The 12,102-nt window shown below is 40.4% G+C and overlaps 1 protein-coding gene across 1 annotated transcript; it reads left to right on the top strand.

Moving 5' to 3' along the window:
- Positions 1-542: 542 nt before the first annotated feature.
- NPY5R (neuropeptide Y receptor Y5) lies at positions 543-8,662 on the top strand. The gene is made up of 2 exons (XM_036424793.2): positions 543-666; positions 7,075-8,662. Exon 2 carries the CDS (start codon positions 7,084-7,086, stop codon positions 8,422-8,424), a length of 1,341 nt encoding a protein of 446 aa, XP_036280686.1. The 5' UTR covers positions 543-666; positions 7,075-7,083; the 3' UTR covers positions 8,425-8,662.
- Positions 8,663-12,102: the final 3,440 nt, after the last annotated feature.

Here is a 12,102-nt window from a genome sequence, read left to right as displayed (position 1 = left end):
AATTCTGCGTGGCGCACACCCGGACTCCTTTGTGTGCCATGCTCACTCCGCTCAGCCTCCCTACCTAGACTTTTCCCTTATTTTCCCAAACAAAAAAGAAAACCTGGGGCCTTGCAGCTTTTTCTTTCTCCGGGAGCCCTAAGCTCTTCTAGAGACACCACTGCCGCCACCACCCGGACCAGCTCCAGATCCCTGCACCCGCCTGGTCAGAAGGGGCAGAAATCTTCCTCCTGTTCAGCAAGTTAACTTGTCCTCGGCGGGGACCCAGGGGCCGGGGTGACCGGGTGCCATCCGGGGTGCCTGCATCTCCTCCCAAACAGCAAGGTGTGTGTGTGTGTGGGGGGGGGGGATGCCCCCACCCTGGCTTGGGGAGAGGCCGGCGCTGAGCGGGCGCCCTGGAGCAGGGTCTTGGGGTGGGGTGGGGGTGGGGGGGGTGGGTCCGCCGGAACAGTCACGTGTTCCCGAGGCACCTCTATTCACCCCCCTTTCCCCCTCCCCCCCTGCTCCCCGCTTCCTCCTCCTCCTCCTCCTCCTCCTCCTCCTCTTCCTCCTCCTCCTCCCCGCCACCTCCAGGTCTCCTCCAGCCGCCGCCGCCCGCGCTCCGGAGCCACCGCAGGGAGCCGAGTTCCCGGGAGGCGAGGCGCCCCAGCGGCCGAGCACCCCGAGGTACGGCTTCAGCCTCCCCCGCCCCTTGCCGCTTCCGCCGGGGTCTCCTGCCGGGAAGGGCGGACCCGATCCCCGGGAGCTGCCCCCGAGCCCAGGTCCCAGGGCGACGTCTGGGCTCCTTAGAAGGCGGGGAGGGGAGACCCGGGCGGCGGAGCAGGTGCTTGCGGGGCAGAGAGGGGAGCGGGGCGGGCAGCGGGACGGGGCAGGAGTCTGTCCTGCGGGGCAGGTACTCACCCGCCTGGGAGAGGCACGAGCTGTCCCCGGGGTCCGTGCGGGCGCCGGGGCGGGGGCATCGGGGAGGACAAAGCTCTTGCCCTGGATGAGCCGGGTGCTGCCCCGTTAGCGTCCGCGGTGGGGCTGGTGTCCTCGGCCGGTGTCCAGCCTGAGCCCGGCTCGGGCGAGGTCCGCGGTGCCAGCCTCCCCGCACGGCTCGGGGCGTCCGGCCGCCCGCCACCCGGAGGCAGCTGTGCCCCAGGTTTGCGTGCGCTCCTGCCTCCAAGGTGGCCTCCTAGGACACATGCCATCGATCACATCCATCCATCCATCCATCCACCTCGAATGACAGATACAGGGCATATTTCTTATTACCACATTTACCGACCTGTAGTTTATCGCGGAAAGAAACGGAACCCATTCATCACGTTGGAGCGAAGCCAGGGGACTTTGCCTTAGACCAGGAAAATAGCCCGGAGCACTCTTAAGCCGGATTGTGCAGCCCGGATGCTTTTTTACATTTGAGATTTCTCAAGGGGAGAGAAACTCTCGCTGTTGGAATGGAGGGGGAGAAGGTGGCGCGTGCCTGCCTGTTTTGTCAGTGGAGCAGCACGGCAGAGCTGAATTTATCCTTCTAGTTCAAGTTTTTGCCAGGTTCTGGCTCTAAAAATAAACCGTGGGAAGATCTGAGAACCTGGAATCTCGCCTTTGTTTCAGGATCCCAGCAAAAATAAGCAGGAGCCGATAGATATTTTATCATGGTGAGAGGGGGAGCTCATATTTACTTTATTCTTTTGTGCGAGTGTCACCCATTGTGAGAAGAAAGATGTGCATTTTCATTAGGCAGGAAATTATCCTAATAAGCATTATTTAAATATACAAGCTAAGCCTCTTACTATCCTTTGAGCTCCCTGCAGTTCCTCTTATTATTCTTTCTGAGAACTATCTACTTAACATACTTACAGTCTACTCAGAAGATTTCATTTGTCTTGTTGACAGATATAGGTCAAAATTTTTTTTATTTAAAAATTACAATAAGTCTTTCCAAAGACACTACTTTTTAAAAATTGCCACAATTTCATAAAGAATTTGTTTTTTTCACATTTTACTCAGGTGATTCAGGTTTGATGTTTAGCCTGGTAATTCAGGTGGTGGGAGATAAAATTAGACATAAAAGAGAAGAACAGTCTGTCTTTATTTACCCATTATTTAACCACCAGACTGATTTCACACAGTCAATATCAGATTTATTTTCAAATAATATTTCATTTTGAAAACATTCTCTCTTTGGTTATATTTAACATTTCCTCTAGGAATCTTACTTTCATTATGCACAAACTATGTATGTTGTATAAAACTGTACCACATTCATTTTTAACACTTGTTGAAACCAGAGAATTATCCCACAGACTAGCATTTCTATTATAAGTTTGCTTATTGGGCTTTACAGGAAAAAGGAAGCGAAGTGGTAAGTTTAAGGAAAGAAATTCTTTGTGCTTTTTTTCGCCCTTTCTTTCATTTTAAAGTACTTTTATGGTAAGCCGTTAGACAGACATGTGTAGGAAAAGGACCAGAGGTCAGGTACAGAAAGTCACGGGGTGGAAAGCAACTGGGAAAACAGGGACCTCCTCAGGTAACCTTTCCTCCCCTAGAACAGTGTTTTTCAACCTTTTTTGGGCAAAGGCACACTTGTTTCATGAAAAAAATCACGAGGCACACCACCATTAGAAAATGTTAAAAAATTTACCTCTGTGCCTATATTGACTATATATAAAGTAATTCTCTTGAATAGGAATCAAATAAACACAAAGAAAGTATTTTATAATTACTTTATTATGAAATATTAAGTAAACAAAATAGTGAAAAATTATAAAATTCTTGTCTTGTCTGCACCTACGGCACACCAGGCAACATGTGCCGCGGAACAGCAGTTGAAAAACGCTGCCCTAGAAGATGGCTGGTCCCTCTGTCCCTCTCCAGACCACTCCTCCCCTGGCTTGTTGCTAGTCGCCCCCCTCCCTACCTGGGGGGAAAGGGGGCCAGAGAATAGCCCTTAAGTACTAAGCCCCCAGGACAATGAGGCTCTAACTCAGATCAAATATATCTAGGCCTCAGTTGTGTTTCAGCTCCAGGCCCAGAAAAGCAGAAAACAAAACAAGGGACACAAGGGCTGACCTCAGAAACCAGTGCATTATTAATGACACCCCCCCTCCCACCCTCACCACCCTCCCTGCCCAGGCGCCTGCCAGTAAGTGGGAGTGATCTTGAAAGGACACACCTAAAAAGCTAGTGGTATCCTATTAAGATCCTCCCCCGGGACCTCCCCTAAAATCTCCACCCTTAAAAGCCAGTAGGACAGAGGACCCAGTACTCTCTCTCTCCAGGGAGGAGGCCCTCACCTGTCCCCTCTCCTCTTTCCCTATACCTTTATTCTTCTCTCTCCCAAAGCTCCAAGGCTTTTGCCTCTGGGACTTGTTTCCTGAGCCAGTTTCTTCTACAGCTCAGTTCTTCTCCCTCTGTGACCTTAAAGGAATGTTCTCTCATAGTTTGAGTCTTGGCTTTGAATTCTTTCCTAGTCAGAACCCAAGTACCCAGGTTGCTGAACCCAGGTCAGATCTGACTTCACCCATCTTACACCTGGTGCCATTCTTGCTGCCAACAGTTCCTCTACCTTAGCTTTTCAATTTTCCTAATGCTTAAATATCTCTTGGCTGTAATGAGGCCCTTTTAAAGAAACTGCTTAACACCCACACCCCCCATTTTCAATATCCATCATTTAGTTGTGAGAAGTCCTTCAGTGGAGCAAAGATCCACAGAATGCTCATTTAGTGCAAAGCATATCAGGTATTTTACGTGTGTGTAGTTTGTGGGTAGGTGGCCTGGGGTAAGAGAAAGAGCAGGATAAGGTAGTTTATATAGTCACACCAAAACAAAATGAGTTAATGAATGTTGGGAGAGATATAAACATAAGAAAAAATGATAATTTACTCATCTATCAATAGGTAAGTATCCATTATATTTGGGAACAGTGCAAGTGGCCATGCTGTAGTGAAAACAGTAGGTCTCTGGCAGTCAGGAGAGTGTCATTTATTCCTTCATCAATCATCTATTTAGGGCCCTTTATATCTCAGACACTTAAAACTGCAATTACTCACTGTGTAAACTCAAACAGTACCTTGTATTAGTTGTTTTTATGCCACCACAGCCTAGGAGAGCACATGGCATATTAGTTGTTCAATAAGTGCTAGTTGAATGAATACAGAAAGGAGCAACTAATCTTTCTTAGCTATTCACTAACGAAAGGGACCTCCTCTTTAAATTATATATAAATTAGTGCCTTTTAGGGAGTGAAAAAAGTGTTACCCTCAGTTTTTCCTATGTTCATTAAATCCTCAGGATGGCATTTCCTTCATCTGCTTACTAAAAAAAAAAAAAAAAAAAAAAAAAAAAAAAAAAAAAAAAAAAAAAAAAAAAAAAAAAAAAAAAAAAAAAAAAAAAAAAAGCTGTAATTTCATAATTTAATAAATTCAATATTTTATGTGAATATATTTAAAATAGAAAAGGTTTAGGAACAAACTATACAATCTGATGTACCGTATTTTCCGGCGTATAAGACGGCCCCCTAATTTTACAGTTAAACTATAGGTTTAGGCCTATCTTCACTGTATAAGACTACCCCCCACTTCCGAGGCAACACCAGTTCTTTTTTTAATAGACCGCCTCTCTGACTCTGGCCAATCTGAGCAGGCTTTTTATGCATGCAAATTATACATGTTCTGTACACTGTGTTCTAGTAAAAAGCCTGCTCAGATTGGCCAGAGTCAGAGAGCGGTCTATTAAAAAAAGAACTGGTGTTGCCTCGGAAGTGGGGGGTAGTCTTATACAGGCCTAAACCTGTTTTAACTGTAAAATTAGGGGGTCGTATTATATTCCAGAAAATACGATACTTCTTTTTCATTTAAATAAAAGCATGTTGTAAATATGTTTTGCTAATTTTGTCTTATGTTGCTTATGTGATAGCCTTTATCAATCAAGATATATAATTAAAATTTTTAAAGTGTTAAACTATCACATTTGTCCGTGTAGGTATCTTCTCATTTCTTTTGGGGACCATTTGAAAACTTGTCTAATTTCACACACACACTCACTCACTCACACAGAATCACACTCAAACCTGAATTTGCCATATTCCTAGGATGATTCATTTCTGATATTTTAAAGCTGGGGAAATGAAACTATTCTAAAATGACTAGTAACACATTTTTACTTAGCTTCCTCTATGTATGGCATATTCTATTAAGCATCATTACTATCCAGGTAGCTGCAGGGAGGCCATAGAACAGTAATGTGATGAATAAGATGATTCAGTAGGCCTTATGAACCACTTTTAAACCAGTTATACTTTCTCACTTGTAATATCAATGTAAATTACTGGTTAGCATCTAAGAATAAATGAGTAAGATCCTGAGTTTTTTGATTAATTTATTTTTAAAGGGATGTAATTAGCTACTAGAGAGTAATTCAGTGAGCATAGAATTGGTTGTAGACATGAAAAACTTAGTTTCAATCTTTCTCATAGCACAGTGGTGCCTATTTGAAATTTGCTGCAAGTAAAACCAAAGTTAAAGTTATTTATAATGAATGTATGTACACAATAGGATTTCCTGTTTGGAAATGTATTGGACCAAGACCTCTAAGTTGAAGATAATGGTGCTTACTGTTAATTTAAATATCTATGTATCTTTATAGTTTTAATTATAATTATCTACTTAGATCTGGCAATAAGTATATATATATATATATATTGCTTTCCAAGATACATATATAGATATATTGCTTTCTAAGACACAGGGCCTCTATAACAAGGTATATTCATCAGAATGAACTATTGCTATCTTGAATGGGAAATTTTTAGTAAATAATACGAGTGCTTACTTTTTTAAAATGGAGGAGGAGTTCCTTTTACTTTATTGTTATATTATATGCAGTTTTGTGCTTCATCAGAAAGTACTGTCAAATGTAGTATACAACAGTAAATAAGTAATACCATTGTGATATTAATAATAGAATCTTCTTAGTTTCCTTTCAAATGAAAAAAAACTCATGAGGTGTTATGTTAGTATAACTTTTACAGTTGACTTTATAATGTTTTCCTTAAACAATATGAACTTATTGAATCTCTTTAAAGCTACAATCTATTTTCAATTTCTAACAGGTAAATTTTATTTTAAAAGCACCGGCAGCACTGCTGGTCAGTGGCTGTGTTAATTCTTGAGAATCTGGCATATCTCAAGGACTGAGAATTGATCATGGGATGTTTTTGCCCTCCAGCATTGTGCTTACATAGTCAATAGTACAACTTGATAAGCATTTATTGAGTGTCTATTGTATACACATAGGTACAGAGATAGTGTTTCTGCACTTGAGAAGCTTTAATTTTAACAGTTTACAGACTAGATCATATTTAGGATGCTAGGTTTTTGTTTGAATTTTGTATTTTCCCATAAATATTTGTTTAACATTTGCAGTGGTGAAGTTACTGTGCCATGTATTATGGTAGATATCTAGGTAAGTGACAGTTCTTGCTTTTCTGTTGCTTAAAAATAAATAAGGTAGATGGTTTGCATTATATTTGCAATGCAAACCAGATTGTGACATGTAACATCAGGCAGTTATAAACAGAGCATTTTGTGGGTTGGGAAGAGAAGCTCACATTCCATTGAGTAGACCAAGGAATACTCTAGGATAGGTTTCTCTTAAGTTTGGTCCTCATTCAAGCAGGAAAGGAAGGAATGGTTAAGATAGATCACATGACTACACCATGTATGAGGTACCTTGAATGGAGAAGAATATTACTGAGCTACTGCAAATTGAGTATCTGAAGTTCTTATCTACATTTGCCTTTTCCTTGCCTTACATTATTTCCTACATTAATTTAAAAAACCAAGTTTGTTATTTTGACACAAGTTAATATCCCATGGAAATGACTATAGACTTAAACTTACTGTAATTATTATTGGCTGATACTTGCACTGCACTTGGAGCCAATTAAAGACCTCACTAAACATTCTTAAGAGGTTATTAAGATAACGGAAGCAAATTGTAAAATTTACTTTCTCTCTCAGTGGATTAATTTATAGCTGTCATGTAATTTTTTCTTCAAGTTGCTAACAAATGTCTTTTTATTCCAAGCAGGACTGTACTATGGATTTAGAGCTCCAGGATTATTATAACCAGACACCTGCCACAGAGAACAATACTGCTGCCCCTCGGAATTCCGATTTCCCAGTCTGGGATGACTATAAAAGCAGTGTAGATGACTTTCAATATTTTCTGATTGGACTCTATACACTTGTAAGCCTTCTTGGTTTCATGGGAAATCTGCTTATTTTAATAGCTCTCATGAGAAAGCGTAATCAGAACACTACAGTAAACTTCCTCATAGGCAATCTGGCCTTCTCTGATATCTTGATTGTACTGTTCTGCTCACCTTTCACACTGACCTCTGTCTTGCTGGATCAGTGGATGTTTGGCAAAGTCATGTGTCATATTATGCCTTTCCTTCAATGTGTGTCAGTTCTGGTTTCAACTTTAATTTTAATATCAATTGCCATTGTCAGGTATCATATGATAAAACATCCTATATCTAATAATCTAACGGCAAACCATGGCTACTTCCTGGTAGCTACTGTCTGGACACTGGGTTTTGCGATTTGCTCTCCCCTTCCAGTGTTTCACAGTCTTGTGGAACTTCAGGAAACTTTTGGCTCAGCGTTGCTGAGCAGCAAGTATTTATGTGTTGAATCGTGGCCATCTGACTCATACAGAATTGCTTTTACTATCTCCTTGTTGCTAGTGCAGTATATTTTGCCCTTAGTTTGTCTAACTATAAGTCACACCAGTGTCTGCAGGAGTATAAGCTGTGGACTGTCCAGCAAAGAAAACAAATTAGAAGAAAATGAGATGATCAACTTAACTCTTCATCCATCCAAAAAGAGTGGACCCCAGGTGAAACTCTCCAGCGGCCGTAAATGGAGTTACTCATTCATCAGGAAACACCGAAGGAGATACAGCAAGAAGAAGGTATGTGTGTTACCTGTTCAAGCAAGAGCTCCTCAAGACAATCATTCCAGCACACTTCCAGAAAACTTCGGCACTGTGAAAAGTCAGCTCTTTTCGTCCACTAAGTCCATACCAGGAGTCCCCACCTGCTTTGAGATGAAACCTGAAGAAAACTCAGATGCTCATGACATGAGAGTAAATCGTTCTGTCATGAGAATAAAAAAGAGATCTCGAAGTGTTTTCTACAGACTGACCATATTGATATTGGTGTTTGCTGTTAGTTGGATGCCACTGCACCTTTTCCATGTGGTAACTGATTTTAACGATAACCTTATTTCAAATAGGCATTTCAAGTTGGTGTATTGCATTTGTCATTTGTTAGGCATGATGTCTTGTTGTCTTAATCCGATTCTATATGGATTTCTTAATAATGGAATCAAAGCTGAGTTGCTGTCCCTTATACACTGTCTTCATATGTCATAATTCTCACTGTTTACCAGGGAAAGAACAAATGTTAGGATAATGTAAAATACATTCATGATAACTTTGTGTATATAATAAACACATTTTATTAATTTACGAATTTAATTTATGTATGAGTTCTGAACTTGGATGTCAGTTCATAGTACATATATGTGAAAGATAATTTTGTGTTATAGTACAATGAATTCATTTAGTGTATAATGTCAGTGTTGGTCCAATCTGTGATTTCATCTTATAAACAAGTGCATTGTATCTTTGTGTTTAAAATAAAAGTTGTATTTACCAACTCAGTGTTTTTTGTTTCAAATTATAATTTTTCTTTTCCTGAGGAATATTTAATTAAAAATGTGAGAAATATCTATGACCTCTTGATCTTCATTTCAATTTCATTGGCTTCTTTTAAAAACAAAACATTTTTATTGATTTCAGAGAGGAAGAGAGAGAAACATCAATGATGAGAGGAAATCCTTGATCAGCTGTCTCCTGCATGCCTCCTCCTGGGGATGGAGCCCGCAGCCCTGGCATCTGCCCTTGACAAGAATCAAATCTGGGACCCTCCAGTCCAAAGGCCGACACTATCCACCAAGTCAAAATGGCTAAGGCTATTTCATTGACTTCTTAAGATGTTTGGTTTGTGAATATACATAAAATGTTTAGTATGCCCAACAAAACATAAATAAATGACGAATGTATGCCCAAGTCAGGATTACAACTGCAAACACTGGGTATAGTTTTAGAACTCTTATAAGAATGTATTTATCTCCTATTATTGATAATTGCTCAAATTGTCAATTTATCTCCATCATCCTCATACACAATTTACCAAATAGAAATAGATTTTAATTTTTCTAGACTTATACCAGAGCATTAAAACTTTCAAGTGAAGATTGTTTTTATATACATCTTTTATATTCTAAAATGTGAAGTATAAATGGAATCTGTACTTCCAAGTATTGAATACTTTTAAAGAATACTTAGTGTCCACATGGGAAAAAAGTTAATTTGGGGAGGGGCAAGATGATTCAATACTGAAGTCTCACATACTATCTTACTAAATTGAGGTCAAGCTTTTCAATTGAATTTTTTTGTGCCAGTTTTATGGATTTTTTTTAAAGTGACTCCCTGAAAATAGTTGAATATTTGCACATATGGCTCAGATTGCTGTTTTTTTAGTTCCTATAACCATTCCTTGCTTTGATTCCTGTTCTTAAGGGAAAACAACAAAAGAAACTTAGTTTGCAAATAATAGGTAAGTCTGATAGTCCTTTAATCAATTGAAAGTCCGACATTTCCATATTGGCTTTCTTTGGCCCCCTCCTCCTCCCGCCCTAGTTGACATCTCCACAGAGGGAAAGCTGGGAATGGCTGGTCCACTCGGTTCCTTCCGCTGGTTCCTGCTGACCTCCAGTCCAGTCCAGTAGTCATCCTGCCTGGTCTCCAGGTACATCCGTCTCTGCCTGAGCTGTGTTGGGTATGGTCTATTCTCAGCAAGTCAGAGCCTGGGAGTCCAGCCCCAAAAGCCCCCTCCCATGCTAATATTCAGATATAATCTCTCACTGCTTGGTTACTGAGTCTTGGCCACATTCTCCATTCTTTCCTAAGCCTGGGGTGTCCTATGGGGGTTTTGCCCCAATAAAGTCTGGGGATTATTCAAGGAACTTTAAATTCATCACCAAGAACTCAGCAGGAACTTAAGATATTCTACTCCTCATATAGGTCACCAGATACTGAGAGAGACAGCATGGCTTTCTTGGCCCAAATACTATTAACTGCCATATCTAATGCATGTTCACCTCGTGTTGCTACAAAAGCACTGTTTTTCAGACCCTTTCTAGATTTTCTTTTACTTTTTCAATATAATTTTATTGATTTTTTTTTTTTTTTTTTTTTTTTTTTACAGAGAGGAAGGGAGAGGGATGGAGAGTTAGAAACATGGATGAGAAAAAAACATCGATCAGCTGCCTCTTGCACAGCCCCTACTGGGGATGTGCCTGTAACCAAGGTACATGCCCTTGACCGGAATTGAACCCGGGACCCTTCAGTCCACAGGTTGACGTTCTATCCACTGAGCCAAACTGGTTAAGGCCCTTTTGAGATTTTCAAATATGAGGCCGAGTGTAAGCCTCTGCTTTTAGCTTCCTTCTAATCCATCTGGTGCTATATGAGTGTCAGCCCCAAGTTTTTATATGATGGCAGGTGGAAAAAGTGAAGGAACTTTGGTTCCCATTTGCTTCACCCCTCCACCCACCCCTTTTTATTTGAAGGCTTTCTGCTTCTCCCTGCCTACTAAGAATGTCCCCTATCTTCATTTTCCTGTTCCCTATGGTTTATAGTAAAACCTTGTTTTGAACATCAAGGTTTGCTTTTGGAAAACAAAGCTGTTGTGATTTAAAACCTTCCCCTTTCAAGGCTTAGATGTAAGACTATTGTCTCACCCTGACCCAAAACACTGAAGTTTAAGCCAAAGAGCTTAGACTTATATAAAAGCAATAGGTATTTCCACTTTCACTGGGGCAATCAATTGCAAGGTTTAACCTTAGTGGCTAAAGGCGATGGGGAACTCACCAATAAGGGCAAATATAAATACATAGGTAATTTATACTGTTAGAGTAACTAACATGAGCAAACGTACAATAACTCTCAAATCTCACAGATTTTATGGTTACTGATATTGAAAGCAACTAAGTAATTGCGGATTTTTTAAAGAAAGTCAAAGACAATTTTTTCATGGAACTTAATAACTTTATTCTGTAATGTATTGCCCATTTTGATCAATGACCTTTTGCCATATTTCAGGCAGCATCATAATCCCACGTTCAAAAAACTTCTGGTTTTTATTAGCAAAAAACTGAATCAGGTACGATTTGACATCATCATCATTATTGAAATTTTTACCATTCAAGGAGTTTTGTAAAGATCGAAACAAAAAGTAATCAGATGGTGCAAGGTCAGGACTATATGGTGGATGTGGCAAAACATCCCAACCAAGCTGCATTAATTTTTGCCGAGTGACCAAAGATGTGTGTGGCCTTGCATTGTCATGATGGAATACAACACCTTTTCGATTTGTCAATTCGGGCTGCTTTTCTTCAACTGTATTGTTTAATTTCGTTAGTTGTTCAATGTAGACATCAGAATTGATCGTTCGGTTGGGTGGTAAGAGTTCAAAGTAGACAATTCCTTTGTAATCCCACCAAACTGATAACAAAACCTTCTTTTGTTCAGTCATTTTAAAAATGGATCATTTTCATTACGTTTCTTTCGCAAATCGCAGCTGCTAATGCGTTGCGTTAACTGTGATTCTTTCAGTTCGTGAGGAACCCATGTACTGTATCGAGTTTTTGAACATAGCCAAGTTGTTTTAAGTGATTTTCAATGCATGTATGTGATACATGAAGCTTCTCTGCAATCTCACGTGTTGTACTGTGACAGTCCGAATTGATTATTGCTTTGATTAGGGCGTCATCAACTTCAACTGGACGACCAGAGCGTTTTTCATCTTTGAGTGAAAAATCACCAGAACGAAATTTGGCAAACCAATTTTGACACTGCCGTTCTTTTAAGGCTTCGTCACCATAAACAGCACATAACTTTTTATGAGCTTGCGATGCGTTTTTCCCTTTGCGGAAATAAAAAAGCAAAATATGACGAAAATGTTCCTTTTGATTTTCCATTTTT

The sequence above is a fragment of the Pipistrellus kuhlii genome, unplaced genomic scaffold (genome assembly GCF_014108245.1).
Source record: "Pipistrellus kuhlii isolate mPipKuh1 unplaced genomic scaffold, mPipKuh1.p scaffold_m20_p_8, whole genome shotgun sequence".
In the NCBI taxonomy this organism is placed as follows: Eukaryota; Metazoa; Chordata; class Mammalia; order Chiroptera; family Vespertilionidae; genus Pipistrellus; species Pipistrellus kuhlii.
The sequence above is the reverse complement of the archived record's forward strand: the minus strand, read 5'-3'. Positions and strand labels throughout refer to the sequence as shown.